This window comes from Rhyacophila brunnea, unplaced genomic scaffold (genome assembly GCF_057557595.1).
Source record: "Rhyacophila brunnea isolate RB1 unplaced genomic scaffold, BYU_Rbru_1.0 scaffold_2, whole genome shotgun sequence".
Classification (NCBI taxonomy): Eukaryota; Metazoa; Arthropoda; class Insecta; order Trichoptera; family Rhyacophilidae; genus Rhyacophila; species Rhyacophila brunnea.
Genome location: NW_028232859.1, coordinates 11,625,018 through 11,649,154, shown reverse-complemented (window position 1 = coordinate 11,649,154; position 24,137 = coordinate 11,625,018). Strand labels below are relative to the sequence as shown.

At 31.1% G+C, this 24,137-nt stretch overlaps 1 protein-coding gene and 1 long non-coding RNA gene across 2 annotated transcripts in view; one reads left to right on the top strand and one right to left on the bottom strand.

Annotated features, from left to right (window-relative positions):
* Nucleotides 1-24,137, bottom strand: part of LOC147071851 (uncharacterized) — a 386,436-nt gene that overhangs the window by 72,938 nt on the left and 289,361 nt on the right. The window lies entirely within an intron of this gene.
* On the top strand, nucleotides 2,978-22,529 carry LOC147071860 (uncharacterized). Its single transcript, XM_085946333.1, has 15 exons — nucleotides 2,978-2,981; nucleotides 3,897-4,046; nucleotides 12,965-13,050; nucleotides 13,141-13,237; nucleotides 13,475-13,614; nucleotides 14,813-15,012; nucleotides 16,145-16,935; nucleotides 17,105-17,198; nucleotides 17,407-17,535; nucleotides 17,621-17,786; nucleotides 19,064-19,239; nucleotides 19,890-20,019; nucleotides 20,217-20,391; nucleotides 21,313-21,455; nucleotides 22,310-22,529. Exons 1-15 carry the CDS (start codon nucleotides 2,978-2,980, stop codon nucleotides 22,451-22,453), a joined length of 2,625 nt encoding a protein of 874 aa, XP_085802459.1. The 3' UTR covers nucleotides 22,454-22,529.

Sequence of the window (24,137 nt, the reverse complement as noted above, 5' to 3'; positions counted from 1 at the left end):
TGCCGCTTTCAGAACGCCTAATTATTTCCATCTTTATCTCAGTCATAAGAAGTTTAATCCTTAATTTATTTTTGTCCGTATCAACACTGCAGTTTCTCAATTATGCTTATAAATTTATTAGGGGGAAATATATACACACATAAATAAACTGGCAAAACGCACAACATAACAAGATTTTCAACAAAAATCTAAATTTTAAGTAGTCAAAGCAGTACAGGCGGTACTGCATAACATAAATAACATCTAATAAGAATCGTATAAGCTTCATATTTGATTGACAACAATAATTTCTACTAATAGCGTTATGCAGAATCACACTTTAAAGCGTAAGTAGAAAAAATTGATTTCTAACTTACAATGACGAAATCGGCGACTTAGAGGCCATCCATGGACTGAAACCGTATGCGGTTTAGATCCGTGTGCCATACAAAACTTATGATTTTTGTTCAACATATTGAAAATATATTTTCACTAAATGTGTATGGTATAAACGGATACGATCAGATGCTTATAATATACTTTGTGGAAATATATTTCCATGACCAGAAAAGATAAGCTTAGTATAGCATACGGTTTCAGTCCATGGATGGCCTACAAGTTCGAGGGAAAAAATCATATTATTCTTATTAGAACACCTTAGTGGAAATTAGAAAGAACATGCGATGTGTTTATTATAAGGCCGACTATATTCAGGCCCTGCCACTGAATTACGATGGTAGTGGTATTGATTATCTTCGAATGCGATGGGTTACCTCAAGATTTTAGATTGCATATTTCGTTCAAATTATTAGCATTTATTTCAATATCCAACCATTATGATTTTCTACAAACAGTTTACCAGATTGCATTCGAAATATGAGCAATAACTAGCACTACCATCGAAGTTTGTAGTTTCGTGTCACAGACTGACTATAATATTATAGTGGGCCTTGGTTTATTGGTATTATTCTTATTAGAACGCGTTTTATTAGTCGACATCTGTGCATTACGCCCGAAATCTTTACATACTTGTAAGTATTATGGAACGATTCAAAATAGACTGATTCGTATTATTCTACCCGCGCCTCACCGCATTCTTTCAAATGTATTATTTTTGAAAAGTTTCCAATTTATAATATTTTTGGTAGGTATTAGGTATTTATTAACATGGAAAAGCTTGCAAAAAGGATACATACAACATGCTCATAACAAGAATGCCAACACGTCATTTTATTTTACTAAAAATAATGAAAAACCGAACAGCATTTTAACGAATGTTTAGTTTGGTTATAATAATATTCGCGCGATGGTTATTATTGGGAAATAGTGCTAACTAAGCTAAACTAGCTAAGTAGAAACTACAATCGTATTTTTTATGGTAAAAAATCAATCAATGATTTTTTTAAATACCTATTGGATACATAACTATTACCTACTGTACATATTTTAAACAGACAATAGCGATTTGTCGCTCATTAAAAATCCTCGCGAGGGACCTCCACATACCTAAAACAACCACTGCTGAAAAAATATAATATACAACAATATTAATACCATCTATCATGACCTCCACAAGGGAGGGGCTGATAGGGCTCTAGCCTGGGGGCCAGGGCTTAGACGGGCGCTTAAATTTATTTTCAGTATTTTTAGTGTGTTTCCAGATTAATAAAAATGGCTATTTATCGAATATATTGAAGGGTCGCATGTTACTTGACTACCACAAAAAGGAATCGCGATCAGTGCTTCATAATAGAATGCCGAGTGCCAACAACCCAATAATTCAAGTAGATTTATTTAAAAATACTAAAAATCTATAAAAAAAATACACGGAATGCCCGTAATTTTACTTCTCGGAACCCTAGGGTTCCATTGGAGACTACCATTTAGGGAACACTAGTATAGAACATCACGCTGTGCTTAACCCTAGCGATGTGTATGGGGGCCCGCCAAACATTCTAGCCTGGGGGCCCGCTTCAGGATGTGGGGGCCATGCCATCTATACACAGTATTGTAGTTACACAACAGTTGTTTCTAAGCATAAGCCAGACATATTTTTTCACACCTTAATTGTAACAAATTATCTTTCCGCCAGGTAGGAGTTACCCGAGATTTTAATAAAAATATTGTATGGTGTAGGTACCTACTTCAAACATTAGGTGGCCACATGCGTATCTACGCCATTTGACAAATATTTTAATTAGTACCTACAATAAGATATACTGGTTATTTGCGTGGGTGGTAAAGGTACGTAACAATATGTACATATTCAGTGACGTCCCGTGGGGGTAGGCAGATTGAGCGTCGCTTAGAGGCGGCAGTTACTCGAAGGGCGGCAAATCGAGGAGAATCATTTGGTATATGAATATAGAAATAGCTACCAAACTTAGTAATAACGAAAATATCTTTCTATTAAAAAAAACTCCGCTCACTGGTTGGAAACAAAATATATTAATTACCATAAAAGGTTTAATATGACTGTATTTTTTGTCGGGTTCACAGTGTCTAGTTTACTTCCGTTGCCCTTCGACATCCTTGGTGACCAGAAACGACACGTGCAGATTTGCGAATTATTACAGTCTGACTATGTAACCAGTGCTCATGGAAGTTGCGTTGGCCATCAAAACTAAAGATGTCAACAATTTTAGTCTGTATCGAAGTGTCGCGCCGTCATTATATCGATCTCGGGCTAAAAGATAATATCATTACAAATGTTGCCAAGTTTTGTAAAGAAGAAAAGCGACATGGATCGCCTTTAATTCCTCAAGACAGTAAATTAATGTAGGTATGTATTTAAAAAATAACATATAAGAATTACCATCATCAAAAAATCCCCACTTTTAGAGGAAAATATTTTAAATTTATTTTTTATGTTTTAGTGGGTACCTATATGTTTTGTCATTTCTTGGAGTCATGAAAGGATGATAAAAAATACTGTATACAAAATGGGGCGGCATTTTGTCTAGGGACGTCACTGTACATATTTAGAAAACCACACTAGATGGGTAGGTACCTATCAACTGCGTGATGGTTATTTCTCCCGCCTTAAAACAAGATTCTACCGTTTTGCATAGGTAAGGTAATGGTACATAAATGCATCTCTGATCATGTTGCATCCAACCGTGCACTTTGCAACACTATTGCTCGATTGTTAAATTCTTTCAATACAATAAAAACATATTTTAATAACTCCAACACTAAATTAAACCTTTTACTAATCAAAATATTTTTTTTATAGTTTCTCTCATTTGTTCAAGCTTTGTAATGATTTATTTTATTAATAGTTTTAATAATAAACTAGCATCAATATTAACTGCGTTTATTAAAATAATATCGTTTTAATTAATACTTATTTAAATGTACGATTATTGTAAAAATATATAAATCTCCACAAAACAATAAATGATAAATTAATTATCAATCTAATATTCAAGTGCATACCCCAAAAGATGTTAATAGTAAATTTTATAAGATTGTCTAAGTGGTTTGCCAAATTCATTTAAATAATAAATAATAGTAGTAATATATAAGTATAAAAATAGTAATATTATCATTAAACTTATAATCCACTATATAATAAAATAAAATACGAACCATTTCCATTCCGAATTTACAAATATCAAATCAAAGTTTTGTGTTATGATAAATATATCTACTCAATCGAAACAATAATGCTCGTAAATATTTGCTTAAAATTTTAAAACAGATTATTAATACATATTGATTTCGTACCAATTCAAAACTGAAAAAGATACATCCGCAAAAAATATACATAATGAAATCGATAGTTTACATTTTTATATCAAGCTTTTGTGTGTCATTGAGTTCTGGATTTTTGGAATCTGACGCCTTTCTCATACCCGGAGATAACAACCCTTATTCAAACCAAGTGAAGTTACCGGTGTCGAACAATTACCAAGAGCTGCTGACAGTTTACGATTCAGTCTGGCTGGCAAGCCTCTGGCCGAAGTTGAGGAATGGTGCTCATCTTCACATGGAAGATAGGTGCTGGAAAAACCTGACGGTATTCTTTCAAGATATGCTGGACGGAAGAGCTTGGGCACTAAATGGTAAGGTTACCTATATTATATGATACTTTTGTTTCTGATAGCAATACAAGTAAATAGTAGTTATCTATATTTATATTCAAATGATCTACTTACGTATAAGAAGCAATAACATTTATATTTGGCATAATATATTAGTATATAGTGACATAGAAACTAAAATAATTAAACGATTCATCACATCCAGATAAAAAAAAAATGCCAACCTAATTAACCTACCTATCTAAAAACAATAAAAATAAATATTTTTAAATGAAAGATAAACTTACCTATAATTAAAAAAACCCCATATGAAAGTGCGTCTCATCTCATAACATATTGTTTTATGATTATGTTTAACATTACAATGTATTTTCTCTAAAAAGTGTCGAATGGATTTTTTTAAATTATTCACAAGTTTAATTTGATGTTTTTTAAAAATATAGTTTTTTTATAAAAATTAAAAATATGGAAGTATACTTAACACGAAATCATTTATATTTCTATCAAATCTAGTTTTGGTATGATCACAATATTGATGAAAATGGTGTCATTTGCGCCACCCTATATTTCGTATCTGTATTCTTTTTGTATACTTAGTTTATAATAGCATTGATTCTGAAAGATTTTCTTTCGATTGACAGCTCGGAAATCCTTAAAGTAGTGGAGTCCAACAGGAACTCTATCACTCGACAGATGTACTACAAACATACCTCATAAGCCTGAAGCTCGATAGTTTTGACATAAAACTAGAGATAGTCGTAGGGGCGGCAGGCGAGAGAAACCAATGCAACATTTTTAATTTAAATACAGTTCACTGTATAAACCGTAACAACAATCACATTTGCGCTACCTAATTATTGCGCACTGGAAGAAATCGGTTATGCGCATGTTCAAAGTTAAATTGTAAAAACTAGGTACTAATTTTAAAATATACATTTTATGATTATCAGCACAACATCAATCGTCCACTTCACTAAATTTCAGATAACTGTGTGAGGTATTACATACTTACTATCGAGAAATGGGATTGGATTAAAAAAAAAAATCAGCTTACAATTTCATTATTAATGTCGATTAGTGTAGTCATCAATTTTGGCCGGTCAATCAATAGTGTAAACCATTTTCAGGTCTAAATGGTGAAATGAATGATTCATGCCATATACTACTTGTTCCCTAGTTCCCAATAACAATCATGTACAGTATAGATGAAGGTCTACCCAAGCTGATTGCCCTTGATCCTGTCCGCTTCCTAAACTTAACTATCCCGTATAAGGTTCACCATTTGAATAGTTTGCACCTCTTGAGTGTCACTGGATGACGAGAGTTATCCGGCAATAACAATAATGTATAAACGAGGTAGGTATATTACAAATAGTAATATTCGCCCAACCCTTTGGGTCTTTGCTCTGTATTGAACAGTTCGGGCCCAAAACTGCAAAGGCAGACACTGCCATTATGAATGGGTGACATCACGACTAGGGTTTCCAATCCCGGGATCCCGAACTATTTTCGATACCTATGAATCCCGGGGGATTGGTAAACATAATCCCGAAACATTCGGGATTGATTTTTTTATCAATTTTAATGAAAAAGAAAATAAAAACGAAAATATAGCGGAAAAAATACTTTTAATAACATATACTTAACTACATTAGAAATAAACTGAGTTTGATTTATTACCCGTGTGTTGCCAATTCTTTTTATTTTTTCACACAAATTAATAAAAATGAGAAAGATTGTAAAACAACAATGCTTCGCACTTTTAACAAAGTGATTCCACCATAATCTCATATGTTTTACGACAGTTTCATATTTGGCTGACTAATTAGATTTATGAAGCGGAAAGGTCATGAACCATGATTTACTTATTTTAAATCTCGCTAACCCATGCATTACGTCTTTACTATCAGAAATAGCAATCTCATATTATAATAGGTATATGTAAACACTTAACACAATATTAACAATAAATGTCTTAAATAGTAGAAATAATTTAATTATAAGTACTAGATTTATTTTTGACCGATTTTATCAATGTTTTTGTATATATAGAAAATTTAATATTAACTATCAAAAAATGCCAATCCCGGAATCCCGGGATCAAAAATTTGGCTCGGGATTGGATAAACTAGTTAACTTCACTTTTGACCAAAAATGAGATTTTGATGGCATTTTGTTATAAGCATATTGTTTTCAATGTTCACACAAGTTCGTCAAATTCCTAAACCTATAAATAAATGCGTTATCATTCTTCACGCAGATGCCAAAATTTCCAATATCGTAAATGGAACAACTCCGCTCTTTATATATTTTTTTTGTATGTAAAAGGGAAACTAAAAATAGTGTAGGTATTAATTCATGGTGCAACTTATTTGTAAAAAAAAAATCCAAGTATATTTCGATAGTTAAATTAAGTTTTTTCTATTTCCTGAACAATTTGCCAAAATGCGGTTAGCTAGTGTGCAGATTGCAGTATATCAGTAATACACACACAATTATCTACTCTTTCATTCAATATTGTTTACGTTTTCTACAAATAGGTAAATATTACGATTTGTGAGTAAACAATTAAAAGAAACCATTTTTTCACACTCTACTTAATTAACATTACAATATAGATCACCATATCAGATAAATTTGTTTCGTATTTATAATCATAATAATATGTATTTACATTGTGTTATATTTATGATACTCCAACGTTTATCAAACTTTTTTTTTTAAATCAGTTCAGAATTACATCTTATTATTTAATATTATATTCTTTCAAGTTTCCGTTGAAGAGTTTTGTAAGTTTCTAAATATACACAGAAGTATATGTATACAAAAAAAATTCGTCGTATTTTAAATTTAACATTATTTCATATTTTCCGAAATTTTCAAGGTTTAATGAATTTGGTGGCTTATGTATAAAACAAGACGGCGATTAAAATTTTAATTCTCCAATAGTAGTTATCGTCTGATTTGATGATTTTCAATTTAGACACATGGTAATTTAGCCTAATTTGTAGATAGTCTTGTTGTTTTGTAATAATGAATACGGCCAAAATAACATGGTACTTTGTAGAATAATTATCGTGTGATAATGGATTTTCAGTATTGAGATGTATTTCATTGTACTGAATACTAATTCGAAATAAAAATTTATATAAAATACCAAGATGGCGGCGAAAATCTAAATTGAATTAATTATGTTCTGATCTGAATGATTTTCAGTTTACACAATATGTACCTTTTGTATGATGCTGAATATCCATCACTAAAATATGTACAATAGATAACCAAAAAAATGTACAGGTGCATAATAAAACAACTATTGTTTCGACTACCTTGCTCGTATGCCTCCCATATTAAATTACACCAGACTTTCATATTATGATGTTGATAGATATATATTTAGCACAGTGTGAGAAGCACTCGATACCATTGGTATACATACACTTATATAGTATACACATACATACTAATATGTATATTTTATTGTAATAATTTTTTTTCTTTGTAATAAGCACTTTCAATTATTTATTAGAAACAAACCCTTCACATATCGTGATATGCATCGGGTGCTTTTACATGAGCATACATTACATTTTAACGCTTTATTAAGTAATTAAAAATCTAATAAAAATTATCAATAATTATCACTTTCATCAACGCATTCATTCGTGAAAATATGAGTGAAGATTGAGCATCGGAGCAAGGCATTTTGATGTTTAGATATCTGCCATTTTTAATTGATCCGATTAGACTGATAGATATTTGAATAATTAATAGACAGTAATATTTTTTCGAATATAGTGATTGAAATTCCAAAGAACAAAATCGAAGAATACCATAATTCTAAAAGTCGCTAAGACAATTTGAATAACGTATATATGCAGTGACGTCCCGTGGAAATTGGCAGGTCGTGCACTGTTTATAGGCGGCACTATTATAAGGGCCGTCAAATTAAGGAAATATCCCTAATATTACAACGCTTGAGAGAAGGTTTCGAAGAAATAAAAAGATTTTTCCGCTACGACGTTCAGGAAAATATAGGAATTCTAGAGACTAATGAAATAGACGCCAACCTGCACGGACTGAACTGACACATTTTTATTTTATATTAGTATTGGACACTCCGCGTGCCACCTCCTCTACGCTATATTACCATATTAACAAAAATACGTTAAAAATAAATCTACTCTCCCGAAACATAGATGTTTACATATGAATTAGTAAATACAGACTTATCAATGGCCTGGAAACAAAGTTTTTGTTGATTCTATAATAATGATATATTTAGATTAACAGCTGTTTCGGGCTGTGAACCCATCCCCAGAATACGAGAAATCACGAATCAAGTAAGCCGCAATCTTATTTGTTTACAAATTTAATAAAGAATGCCGCCAACGCAGAGAATATTAGCTTTCAATTGTTCAATTCAACCTACTAAAAAGAATTGTATCCTTAATCTCAAAAGTCCATACTGATTTATCAGCGCATCTATTCTATACACAAGACTGCTTTCGGCCGCTATCTAGGGTAGGAAAGTATGCAAGTATTAGCACTTATTGTAACAATTACAATAAGTTAGTTTCCATTGTTACAATAAGAGCTGTGTTTTAACAGCACCTCTCTTGGCTGTGATAAATTTTAGAGTGAGATAGACAGTATTGACAGTTCAGATGGCTAACTTATTGTAATTATTGTTACAATAAGTGTTAATATTTCGATACTTTCCTACTCTAGTTAGCTGCCATAAAGGCCGAAAGCAGTCGTGTCCGTGTATATAGAATAGATGCGCAGGTTAGTGAGATAACTGTTAATACATAAATAATTTTGCGGTTTCTTGGTATATTTCTTATGAAATGCAATTTTCGCAATCAAACATAATAATTATTAGTATAATACATTAAAGAAAGTGCAACGTCATTATAAAACCACGCGGTCGAATCTACTTAAAGTAGGTATCCAATTTGTTTCTTTCCTTAATCATCCAATTATTTCGTACATGATTAAATTTACCATGATAATACCTTATATAATTTACCTACAGTTTATTCGTATACAGTTTCTACTTTCATCAAGCAAATTTAATTAAATTATGTTGGCATTCATGCCAATTCAGATTGATAAAGTACTTTGTTAGGTAGGCTGCCATTTTTAACGAGAGTAAATTATTACAACATGAAACTGAAAATGGAACACAATTTAGATTATGTGTTGTACTTACTTAGGTACCTATTTTTCTTTGCTTTTGTGAACATTAGTTTCAAAATGGCTACGATATTTTAAAGCAGATGTTTCAACTAAATACTTTAATAATTTAAAATAAGTACTATATTATAAATTAATAATATATTATGTTATAAACAATTATTTAATCTTTGCGATAAATGTGGTAATTTATCATTTATTATATTGTGAATAATCCATGTTTTATTAATATCTGAAGTATTTGGAATTTTTATTCGTAATATGCACTCTTGTACTAAACAAGGAAGTAAACAGGATTCCATGAAGGCACGGATTTGTCTATGGGTACGTGCGTTGTTATGTTACCTCAAATTGCGAAGCTTTGCTACAAATTTAACACTCTGTAGCCAAGTCTCCTATGACTAGATTAATTCATAAAATAATTTATTGCCTTTCCTTCACATTTTTTCGCGGCTGGGAGATAATTATTATTATCAAATCTATGACATGCTCATATATGTAAGCTGGGATTACATTCAATAGTCGAGGTTTTCCACAGAGAAGATGACCACGTAGCATTATCGTAAAGTACCAGAATCTTCAGAATATACACATATTTTTCACAACCCGACTGTAAACAATCATCCCAAGAATAAAAAAAAACATTCCAAAATAATTTCTTTTATTTTGTTAACTGTCAATTCATGGTGGAACTGCATTGTATTGTTGTTTTTATTTAATAAAACGCAATTTTTTTTGTAGTAGTTATTCCACTTTTAATTTCACATTTTCAGTTGAAAATGTCCCTCTGAGGCGGTCGAAACCGGTCCTAATCTATTGATTAAAAGTGGGAATAAGTACTTTTATTAAATAAAAACAACAATTCCAAAATAACTTATTTTGCTACATTTTATTTATTTTATTTATTTATTTATAAAAAAAAGAGTATTACGGCATTACAGCTTTTGGCCAATGCGCCATAATACATAATACATACAAATATATAAAAATATCTTAATTACAAATAACAACTAATATGACAAGAAAGTGGAAAAGACAGCATGTGTAAATATTAAAGAAATATGATAATATATACAATTATAAATTTATCCTATTTAAAACGTCTACAAACATTATATAATTATTAAAAAACAAATCAACCTTTATGGTGCCATCAAATAAGCTAATTGCACGATACACAGCATCATGAAACATAACATCTGTCCTGCGACGAGGTACGTATCTTGAAGACCGAAGAACACCGAATAGTGGTTTATCGTATATAGGTAAAATATTCGTACCTTAAACCACTACTGTGATTCAATAAACGTCAATAATACCATGGCATTTACTTATTATTTGTAAACTGCATATTTTAGTATTTTTAAAGTGGTAAAAATTACTATATACAGGTTATAGCCAAAGGCGCCCGAATCGCTAGCGGCCCCAGAAACAAAAAAGTAATTTTAAGTAATGCTCTTATTATATCATGATATATGTATATACGTCTGTTATCTATGATCATTGATCATGATGAAACATCATGAGTCACTCATGACCAAACATATACGATTTATGGGCGAATTAATTAATGTAAAGTCTCATGTTGCGTTTCAGTTGTTCTTTTTACTCGAATGTTCGTAATTCAAATTATAATTAAGCAAATATGTAATAGTTTTTATTAGGAAAATAAGTGATATAAAATTAATAAACCCTTTTCTTAATTACGTTGTATTAAAGTTGGATTTTTGAGGGTCCCAATAAGTATTACCCCAGTGGTACAAATCCGGTACTGACTATAAAATATTGTTATTGTTTACCAGTACTTTAAATTTCTAATAACTATATACGATAATATTAAGTTAAATAAAGATAATCAGAAGTTTAATTAAAATAAAACTCTATGTTTTTCCATAAAGAATTGACAGGTAAATAAATCGGTGTTTATCGTAAAAGTAGATTTCACTGAAAATGTCTGGAACTGTGATAAGCCTTAGCAAAACGATTTAACTTATAAACTAAACAATTATTAATATAGTGTTTTGCTGTTGATTTTTTCATTCAATAAAATAATATCAGACCCATAATAGGTTTACTGTGTTGTTTTATGTTTAAATTCTAGTTCTGTGTAGACAAGTAGACATGCAATATCGACTCCATGAAACCTGCTATTTCCTCTTCAAATTTAAACCGGTTATTCTCAACCTATTCCCGTTAGTTCAGTAAATATGTTTTTGAAGTAATGCAAAAATAATTATTTCAATATGAAATAGAAAATTCTGATGACCAACCGTTCTTTTCACGAGATCAAAATTAAATATAAAAAAAGAAAAACTGGGTGCCCCAAACATATAAACAAGCGATTATTTTGTAAAATAATAACATCTTATTCATTCTTTGAGATATTCATAATAAAAAGAGATCTTGTTACTACCTTGTAAACCTACTAATAATGTGATAAAGCGATAATAATATTATTCATTAAATGTTTTAAAATTTATTTATTCTCTCCTTCCATTAAAATATTAAATCTTCCCTACCGCTACCGTCAATATCTACTATAGTCAGACTGTAACACGAAACTGTAAAGTTCAATGGTAATGCTAGTTATTCCTGATACTTCGAATACAATATTATGGTAAACTTTTTATAGATCATGATGACTGTTGCATATTGAAATAAATGGTAGTAATTTGAACGAAATAATATGTAATCAAAAATCCTCATTTATTGCGAACAGCTTCCAAAGATTCAAAGATAATCAATACCCTACACGGCCTACACTCTACCCATCATACTTCGTAATTCAGTGTACGATCTGAATATAGTTTGGCTTGGCTGCCGTGTATCCTGATATCATAATTTTTAATTGAAATGATTTTTCCAAATTATAATTCACCAAAAATACCTATATTGTTTTTGAAATGCGTAAGTGTAGGTTTCTTAAATTAAGAAAAAACACACAATCTGAAAAGGCTAAAAAATACAAATCCAAACAACATAAAAGACGCTTGAATTATTATAATATTGTACCACAACTACGCCGCAATCGTTTGTACTCCTGTCCCAAAATGCTGGATGGTTATACCGCCGGACCGATCAAATACAGGATTTTCGGATTATGAATGACATTAATGTTCAACAAACATCAATTAAATGAAGAATAAAATGAATAGTAAAAAAACAGTAATCATGCTGCTAAATTGCGTTATGTAATATATACGAGAAAATATAATTTAGAACTGAAGTAAGTATTGAATTAGGTATATAATTATTCACACAATATACCTATGTCGTAACAGATTTCACCATACGACATAGTATATAAAAGATCTATATACATCACAAGAGATACACAAAGCTCTTCTATGGCACTACAGCTAGTGGTGGACCTTAGCCGCATTAATCCCGGTCATCGCACTCCACGTCCAGTCATTCGCAATCAGCCCTGGTTTTCCAGCAAGCCACTCCGTTTTCCTTATAGTCCATTAAACGTGAGATACTTTGTCGAGGAACATGACTAGCCCATCGCATGCATGGGTTTTGATAAATATAACTGATCAAGAAACTTGCAGACTATACGATTATTGTGACGTCGTATTGCCAGATGTTACCCTCAAAGATTAAGTCAAATATCGCAAGATTCTACACTCAAACCTACTCCAATATTATTTGAGTACACATCTGGGTTAGTTGTGTATTAACTTTTAATAATAAAATTTAGACGCAATATCATTTTCCTCCTTTCATTTATTTTACAGCCGTTGACGCAACTGGCAGTTTCTCTTCAGGACTACTATGGGGAAACCGTTATTGGATTGGTTCTCACGATCAGTGTAACGATTTAGTAAGTTGTAATTACATTGTGTAATTTTTAGCATATATTACATTCCAAATTTAAATAAGTATTTTAATTATTTTTTAATGATTTTTATAGGATAACCGATACATTGATCTTATAACAAATTCAACCTCTAATTCACTCGGCCACATCAAATATATATCTACCATTAATAGGCACAATGAAAATACCGGTAAGTGCAAAGTAAAACATATAATATACATATTATACACCTATATCTTACAAATAATAACATAGCTATTAATTGTCATACCATCTAATATTTTTTTCTGAACATTAACGATACCTACTAGAATGTGTCATTACTTATTAGTATTATATTTATCATAATTGTATAGCCTTGTTATTAATATTAAGCTAGGTACCTATTTATTTTATTTTTTAATGAAGATAAGTATTTTTGTTACAGGTTCTCATCGTTTTCGTGATGATGAAGTGAACCATGAGATATTAGCAAAGATGGTTCTTTTGGATAATACGCCACCATTCAGAATGGGATTCTCATCGGTTCTATTTCATTTGAATATCACAAAAACAACATTATATAGCGTAAGCAACAATCTTAAACGATATATGTATGCAATACATAATTTAATTCGATATATTATGATTAAATGATTGAGAATACGTTTTTCATGGTCCAGTGACATCACGTGGGGTAAATTACAACATTTTACGTGTACACATTAACCTACGGCACTGACAATGTGTGCAATTATTACATTAGTAGTTTAATATATATTATATATTATAATGTTGTGGGTCCCTGGTTCAAATCCTGGGTCTGGCAAATACACATAAGTATTGTTTTTCAATTTGTGTTAGGAGTCCTATGAAAGGACCTAATAGGTTGAGCAACTGACTAACATCCATTTCTTTTAGGCGGCTCTCGTGGTACAGTGCGTAAAGCGCTTGTATTCCACCCGAGAGTTCTGGGTTCGATTCCCGGTCAGGACACAATATTTATGTGTTTTTTCTCAAAGCCTGGGTGTTTGTGATTGTTCAAAATTACTAACAACCACCTTGTACGAAAAAGCAAGGACATGGTTATAATTCTAAAAAAATCCATTTCTCGTAAAAACAAAAATCTGTTAATACAAACCTCCACTCTGTGGAGATCCATATGATCGTATTAGGATCGTACATGGTCCTGTCTGATAAAGATATCTTTGAAAAAACAATAAAATATCTAATAATTGTTGGTATCTTCTCAATATATTATTTATTGAGCATATGTATACATTGTAAGGGTTGGCATTTTCTATCTGCTTAATAACAGAGTTTTCCTCGGGTATATCACTATAGATCCCTGTATACGCAGATATAAACAATTAAACGAAAAACTTTCAAAGATTCATTAATTAACAACCGAACAGTATGACTTTAAGTTTGGCGAGCTCATATCATTTTAGAAGAAGTACGTAGGAAGTAAGAACCAACCGTTCTTAAGTTGACATATTGATGTATATGCCATGTAATATTCTCTAATTCACTATTTTGCATTTTCAATGAAAATCTAAGTTAAAATAAAAAATAGAAAAATGATCAGAAGAACACGTGAATTGGTTTAAAGTATTCTTATTGTATTTAATATATTGAAGGTACCTAGAGCTTTTCATAGCATTTATGAAAGAAGCCTAGAATATAATCGTTTATAGGGTCAGCAATGGATTTGAAAGGACTGTAGCGCCTGATTAATAACAAAAATAATTAATATCGGTTTCATCAATACAATGTTATTTTGTAGAACCACAAAATATCGATGGGAATATGCTTACCGAGAGCATGCCAGTCTCATGACGTCCACGAGCTGATCGACTTTTCGATAAAGACTTACCAGAACCTTCGGGTTTCAGGAACTTTACCGAGATCGGCCAGAGTTATCCGAGTAAGAACCCTAGATGGAGAGTACAATCTCTATCGCGATCCGAAGGTCCTTTTGATATGGTAAGATTTTAAAACTTAAAATAGTCACTAGTATTATAGTAAAAGGATATGTTTTTTTTTCTTCTTCTTATAATCCATTAGCAGTTCATTAACGCTTTCGCTGCTGAATAGATAATGAGATTTTAATTGCCCCCTTTAAAATGCACGTTAATTACATCGATCGGCCGCCAGGTCATTACGCACCGTGTGCGTCTTCCGCGTCCAAAGTATTAATATAATGATATAAATAAATAATCACATCCTTAAATCCGCTTGATAGATGAACTCATTAAGTTCAGTGTATGTACATAGCAGCGAAGAACTAGAAACCGTTAAAAGTGGAGGGAGCTGGGGGAGGCCTTCATCCAGCAGTAGATCAACGCCGGCTGATGATGATGATGTTATAAATGAGCATGCATGCATTTTCTAGCTACCTAATTATTGAAATTGAATAATTCACATCATTGTAGTAATAAATGTGTAATTTAGTTAGAGCTATATTATCATGACAAATTTTCGTCATTTTGGAACATCAAATACAAAATAAATTCACAAATTCTATTTTACAACGTTTTTCTTAGCTCGTATTTCTATTTGTCCGGTGGTTCTTTGTCCGGTACAAATCTTGTAATCGATTTTTAACTAACTTCCCGACTAGCTAGACATTTGAAACTTTTAGAATACACTAACGATGCCAATGCATTTTTTTAATACTTTTAGCCATCTTTAAGTAGAATTGAATTCATTTTCAGTTAATTCTGTTTTGTATGAAAAGTTATTTCGACACCGTTATTGATTGCTAATCGGATTGTCCTAGCAACTAAATTATTAATATATACGTGCGTTACTATGGAAATCAAAATGAAATGTCAATATGACATTTCAGTATTCTATGATCGTTTAAGCTAGTCAAGTCAAGTTTATATGATTCAACAGTAAATTTAAAAAAGTTGTATATAAAAAGTTCTTTTTATCTTGTAATTATTTACAAACAGCACTATAATTTTATTATTATATTATTATTTGATGATTTGTATAGTTATGTTCTTACAATTGCAATCACAATGATGTAGCAAAGTATTGTTTGTAGGCAATCAATCATTTATCTCGATTATAATTTTATTCTAATTTTAATAATATTGGCTTATTTCAGTTCCATATCGTTAATCATAATTATACTCATTATAATTGGAACCTGCATTGATATGAGTTCAGAAAACAACGAAATAAAATCAGAACTTGACTTCAATCCACCATCATTCAGATCATTCATCAAGACCGACCCGATAGACTCGCTAACCTATTCTCAAGAGTCTGAGAAATCACTGGAATACAACAACAATTTAGAACCCAGACATATTAGAGGTTCACAGTGCCTAAACTTATCTGATTTAATCGACAGAAAAGGTATGGAACCGTTCCATACAATAGATGGACTGATACCAAACAGGTACACAGAAATAGTAACAGGAATGAATCTATTATCAAACACAGACAGTTTAACAATCAGTAATTTGAATAACAGGAGTCACGTGAATTTGGTAACTGTTAAAAAGATTGTAAAGAATGATAATGTGCCTACAATCACTCTTGATATCATAGCTATGAAAAACAACAGTCTCACCAATAATGGAACGTTAACTTCTGAACATAAAACAGGTGGAAATAAAACAAAATACGTCTTATCAACTGAAGAACTATCTCCGCTATCAAAGATGGTCTATTGTTACAAAAATACTAATATAATGGATTATTTTGCCTACATTGATAAAAATACTTCATTGGCGAAAGTATTATTGTGCTTTTCGTTAAAAACAAATTTAGGAAAAATTTTCTATATGGATATTGGAGAAGATACATTGGCGCCTATTCATGGAATGAAAGTTATCACTTTACTGTGGGTTATATTAATTCATACTTGCCTTGTGGTCTTTCAAATATCAGGTACTAATGAAATTTAATTTTTATATCACGAAAAACTTAATCTAAAATAGATTCCCTAATTCATTTTTCAAATGTTTTAACATTATAATGTGATATTTTATTATCTACTATTGCAAAATAAGCCCATATAGTTATGTATTATTATTATATTGGTAAATTCTATTTACAGATAACAAAGTCTTTAGAGGAAAAGCAGAAAAAAACTTTCTGTATCAAACAATCAGTAATGGAACGTATTCAGTGGATACATTTTTCGTCTTAAGGTAAATACTATAAATAATATTTAGATTTTTATGAGGAAGCTTCTTTGAAATACCAGAAATATTGCACAGTTCAAGACACTTACTCACGTAGAAAACGGTTACTAAACATTTCGAATCAAATGCCAGTATATAGTTTCTATCCATCCATGGTTCAAATTTCAATTGTAATCTTACTGGTATAATAATATGTTTATTTCGCTCATTCTAGTGGTCTCCTTGTGTCATATCTATACTGCCAGACATTGAAGAAATATTCATCAGACCATCTGATAAATTTTAGCGGTGTTTTCGGAAAACTTGTCCAGCTTGTAGCCATAGTCAGCTATCGTTATATCAGGTATTAAACGTATTATAATATTTTAATCAAATGTATTACACCAATGTGTTAAAAATATTGATTTTCGTAATTATTTGTTTTTCAGACTTACTCCGCCGTATTTATTAACAATCGGATTGGTGGAGTTATCAGCAAGATATTTAAATGCACACAACTTGCTTGAGTTACCTGGCAAAGATTACAGTAACTGTAATAAATTTTGGTGGCGAAATGCTTTATATGTCAACACGTTTTACCCTCTGAGAGAAACAGTAAGTTTTTTCTCTATTATTTATCAGAAATCACATTCTTTCAATAAATTACCAAACCATCAGTAATCCATTTTATTTGACGCATACAAACCTCTTCCTATTTATATTACGCAGCGCTCGAAATGAACAATTTTACAAACCGAAGCGCTCGATCATTTTCCGAAAATATTAACATATTAATGCTATAATTTTATATATTATATAAAAACAAACGTATTAATTGTTTTGTTATACCTGTACCTGCCAAGCTCAGACGGTCAAATGGAATAAATGTCTTGTGGCATGCAAGATTAGGGCATAATGTTGTCGGCGGAGCAAACGAAAACCGAGATTTATGTCACGTCATAAACATTATTTTTTACTATGCTTTCGATAAGTTTTGTAGAAATTTTTAAAAGTATATTTAAAGTAAGTAAATAATTATTATATTATTTTTTAATAATTCGCGAACTGGAATGTAATACTTTATTATTTATTTTTTCCGCGAGATGGAGCGATAATCTCAGAGATTCCAAGAACAGGAGCAACGCTCCGGTCCATTTCGAGTGCTGATATTACGATATTTTATTAATTGCATTGGCGTTTACATTGTATAATAATGGTTTACAAGAAAATATCTTCTATTGAAAAACATTTCATTTTCTTCGTCAAATTCGCTTTTTGACTACAGATAATATTATACGTTTCATAATATGTAACATAAAACAATATATTTTAACCAAAGCGTTTAAACCAATGCAAGATGGATCCTTATGAACTTTTTGAATTACAATACTCGATGACGATTCCTCAATATTTTTTGTGCGACTGAATTGGTAGCCACAGAATGTTGACACATTAAAAATGGTTACTTGTTTTAACACTTCGTTTTTATGTAGGTACGTTGCCATACTTGAGTTTGTTTGACTATGTAGGTACCTACTTACCTACTACTATAATTAACATGCTCCGTACTTTCGTAAGCAGCTATAGCTATATTTTTATTATAATATAATAAGGCTTCAAAATTATATAAATAGATTATCTACAACGTTTAAGGAGTGTCCAGGATCATGGTTTGAAAATACAATATAAACTCGATTTTGACCTACGACGTGCATGTACCCCCTTAATTGGTGAATTGGGTTAATCTAAAAGTTTTTTCAAGTTCTGTAATAAGAAATTACTCGGAGATAAATTAATCATTAGTCTTAGTACCCCTTTTCGCATCACTTACTCATACCTATTCAAGATTTTCAATATCTTTAATTGATACATTTTTTTGAATTCCCTTTCAGTGCATGTCATGGTCATGGTATCTAGCGAACGATACTCAGTTCTACACATTCGGAGTAATAATCTTGATGATCAGCATCAGGCATGTACGATTGGCAGCAGCTATTGTCATGGCATTCCTGGTAACTGGATGGAGCACAACGGCCATAGTTTCAATACGAGCTGGATATATTACAAGGTAAATCCGTGAGGACTATTTTATTATAAAATTTGTCACCACGAAGAAGTGAGAATATACAGGCAAAATTAAATAATATTTTTAATACTAGCCCGATTTTCATCACTTATTTGTTTATTTTGTGGTTGCTACATTTATTATGCAGGAATAGATAAAATGAAAGATTCATATTACATTTTAATATACGTTGTATACAATTATGATGTAATTCATTATAAGTGGCCCAACAACCCAGGTGAGTTCTAGCCTCCTCCAAGAACTTCTTTCATCTCTCCCTACCTTGGATCAGTGTCCTCTAGATATTTGCGCTGGCCGCTCTAACATCCTTTTTGACACCATACAACCACCGGGGTCTGACGTCTGACCGTCCGGTCTGATATGCAGGAATCTCCTCGGCAGTTTAACACTGTCCATTATTGCTATTTATGGCTCTGACCAACGAAATCTACTAAGTTTAACGAATGCGAAGATACAGTCTTATTGAAAGAGGTTGTAGAGCTACGCCGTTATTCTCCTATATGATATAATACAACATCATTTCATTCAAGAATTGTGTTAGACATGCATGCACATAGGTGGATCTTTAAAAATGTTTTTATTATAATAATTTAAATAATTTAAAATTTCTTTATTATTTCTGTTTCATAAAGTATTGAAAATCCTTTGGCATACTATGATGAACTTTACGACAAACCATGGACCAGAGTCGGTCCATATTTGATTGGATTATCCACGGGATGGCTTTTAAGTAAAAAGAATTGCTGCCTTCTCTTATCAAAGGTATTATAATACATCATCACAATAAATATTTATGGATCCTTTTGTCGATAAATTTATAATTAATATGAAAATTGTTAAATAAACATGTCTGACAAAAATGTAGAAGAATATGTAAAATAAACCAAACTATATTATTACTTACTACCAAGATAATATTTTATTTTGTCAATCAATTAATATACTGTTTCTCTTTTTAGACAGTTTCCATTTCGCTGTGGACTCTTTCCCTGACCACTTTGTTGAGCATAATCTATGGCCTCTACGGAACCCAGTTAGGGCTCTATGGGTCTGTGGCTTATATATCTCTGTCCCATACAGCCTGGGGCTTAGCAATTTCTTGGATTTTAATTGCTTGTGTCGCTGGATATGGAGGTTTGAACTATTTCTTATTTAAATACTAGGTATAGGTGCTGTTAAAATAAGATGTGTACAATTTATAACAAATGCATAATTTATAATGATGTCAATATATTCAGTAATATTATTAGTTTTGTCATAGAGTGTAATACTAAAAATATTGTATGCAAGTTATCAAGAACATAAAAAATAATAATCGATCAACAATATTAGGGAAAATTTAAACCAAATGTTGTCATGTAATATCAATTCAAATTATTTAACTGCACGACAAACATCATAATTTGTATAGCTAAAGCTTATGATACCTTCCTTGACTTTATTCAACTCTCGAAAAATCGAGATTGGTTTAAGTATAGATTTCTCGAGATTCTTAATTTACGTTCTTACGCATATTTCCGTTCTGATTTTTCCCCGCCAGATTCAAACTCGACACTTTTTTTGGATGTACATTCATGTATTTTTTATGTTTTTGGAATTATATTTTATAAGTGGATTGAATAATCTAATGCAGGTGGTGAAAATTTTAGAAACAAAAAAGTTTTTATAATTAATTAAAATATATGATATTATGGACATCCCTGAACAACGGGTATTTTTAACACTACAACATGCCATGAGACACAGTGTCAGTAGTGTAGTGAAACTGGAGTGTATTTAGTAATAGAAGAAGAATAATCACAAACACCCAGGCTATGAGAAAATCACATATATATATATATAATATACTGCAACGTCTGTAACCTCACCGAGATCGAACTCGGGCCCCGGATGAAAGGCCACCGCCTCATACAATGGAGTACTGGACCACAAATCAACATTTCCTTGAACTACCATAATATGATCTTGTAACCGTCAATAAAATTCGAATTTTCGAAATCTTAATTATACAGTTTTCTCCGTGCAATATTATATTGTATTTTTAACGTTTTTCAGGTGCTGTGAATGGTTTATTGTCTTGCCGATACCTGTATCCCTTCAGTAGACTAAGTTACTGCGCTTACCTGCTGCATCCAATGATCTTAAAGTTTGTCTTCATATCAGCCAATTCTGTACAACATATTGCACCGGAAACCCTGGTAAGTTCTTTGTTCAAATACCTATGTAATGTATGAGTGAACATAGTGAAGTACCCTTTTCACTCCTTAAATGAAGACGTATCCGATGGAGCTACGCACAGAGTAGAGTTATTTAAAGGTGATTTTTACTAAGAAAAAATATTTTTATTTTTTCTGGTGACAGTTTTAAGTATGTGGAAACTCGAGGCATTTCAAGGTGTGGAAATCTCTTTGCGAATGTTTTACTTATGCGATATCCGGCCACTGCGTATTAAAAACACAGCAATATTTTTAATGCCAGGATTTTTTTACACTTTTGTTAATTTTTGACATCCAGATTGTTAAAAATATGGATTTTTTAAAGATTTTGATATGTTCTACAAACACAAAGTGACCGTCTCATTTGTTACACGGAAACTGCTACTGTATCTTCCCAACCATTTGGTTCCTGCTATCAAGCAAACACACATTGACCCTCGATGAAATTTTTCAAATTATCCTCAGCGTTTCTGGTTATCTGACAAAATAACTTTCAGGTTCTTTTGAAATATATTTTAAAGACTCGACATTCGTTGTTAACAAGCTCCATAAGAATATTACATTCTTTATACGTATGTACCTATATGGTATTTTATCATACAGTGGAATGCCTTAGTTAATAAATCGCCCGTGTTTGTAGGGTCTGCCAAAAGTACATGCAATTTTTTTCATTGGTAAACTAAAAACTCCTAAAAAAAATTCTAGTAATAAAAAAAGGCTGTTGATAAAATACTAACTCCATAAGCTCCGGTTAGGTAATTTACTATCACTGCAAGTTAGTTGCCAGTAATATGAAACTCTCCATGTTATAATACAATATTTTCTGCTGTTTTCAGGTAGTCTATTTCTTGGGTTTCGTATTAATTTCATTTGGAGCAGCTCTTGTGGTTTCTCTGATGTTTGAGGCACCAGCTGTTTCGCTCCTTAGACTGGCACATCCGATGAGGAGATCATTAGAAAAAGAAGAAAACCATAGTTGATCATAATAATAAAAAAATACCAAACTATTTACCATTATAATTTATCGATATAATATTACAAACCATTCTAAGAAGTTAATCTCGTATTAATTACTTGTATCCCTAATTGTTTGACAGAGCATTAAGAAGTGAGTACTTAGGTAGGTAATTAACATTTTGATATCTTGGTTGGTATTGAGTGAATTAAAATTTATTTCAATGTATATGGAATGAATAAATATTACAGTCGTAAGTAGGTAAGTACCTACTATTAAATGGACTTGGTCTAATACATATTACGGGTCCACAAATATTAGAGCGAGCCTAATTACAATATATATAATACATTTTCTAGCATTCAATTCTAAAAAAATATATATTTAAAAAAAAAAAAGTTATTATTTCAGATTGTATCATCAGAGAAAGCGAACATGATTGGTGACGAGACGTGCAAACGTTGTTGGTGTTTTTAATTCGTGGCAATCTGAAATAAAATCCTTTTCCTCTTTTCTGGAAACTAATTTATTTGTCAGGGCCTAGGCCCCATGCCAATTCACGGGTCCTGCGCTTTAGTAAATACAGTCTGTAAAGGCATATATTTTTTTGTTTTAGAATAATTAATAACCATGTCCTTGCTTTTTCGTACAAGGTGGTTTTTAGTAATTTTGAACAATCACAAACACCCAGGCTTTGAGAAAAACACATAAATATTGTGTTAAGTTAAGTTGTTAAGTATCGAACCCAGAACTCTCGGGCGGAAAGCCAGAGCCTTACCCACTGCACCACGAGAGCCGCCTATACATTTATTATTGAGGATGAAATAATAAACGTCAATTATTATTATTTACATTTATTTTTATAAAAGTGTTTCTAATCTTATTTTTTTAATTAAGTAAGTAACAAAATTATAAAATAATTCACTCTTATCATATAAAGCTGTGTAAATACAATGCTAACAGTAGTATTAAAAAAAACTATATATAATTCGTTTGTAATTAATTTACAGGAGTAATTAATATACAAATAATATATGTAGGTACATGGTTACCAAAACAAACCATTACATAATATTATAATAATACAAATAAATGACAATATCATATTATAAATTTGGAGGTTTTATGTTAAATAGAGGAAAGATTTCTTCAAATTTATTGCAGATTTAAAAAATAATAATCTGAAAAAATCTATGTATAACTAACAGCAAAGATTTATTTTATTTTAACATAATATTTATACTTATTTACACATCATATAAAAATAACTACACAGCATTACACAGTAATCGAATGTACTTATTTTGTATTATTTTTCATGCTTCGTTTTGTCGGAAAAACATCTAATAATCTTTGGCCAATTTTTGACGATATATTATGTGAATTGAAATTTGGTAATTACGAGACAGTTTTAAGTTTTCTGAACTATTTTCCCTTTTATTTGGTTGATCAAATTTTAATTAATATTATGACAACACACCACTAGAGTGGTTCTTTTCTAGGTTTACAAGTGAGAAATTTAATGTTCTAATGAAAAAAATAGTTTTCTACTAAATTGGCCAAATACCACACAATATAATAAGGCAAGTTATTCAACTCATTGACTATCTAATATGAGTTGATACTTTTTTTATAATAATACTTTGAATAATTATTATAATTAAAAAAATCATGAAAATAATTATTTGCAGTGGATTTTTGAATTAATG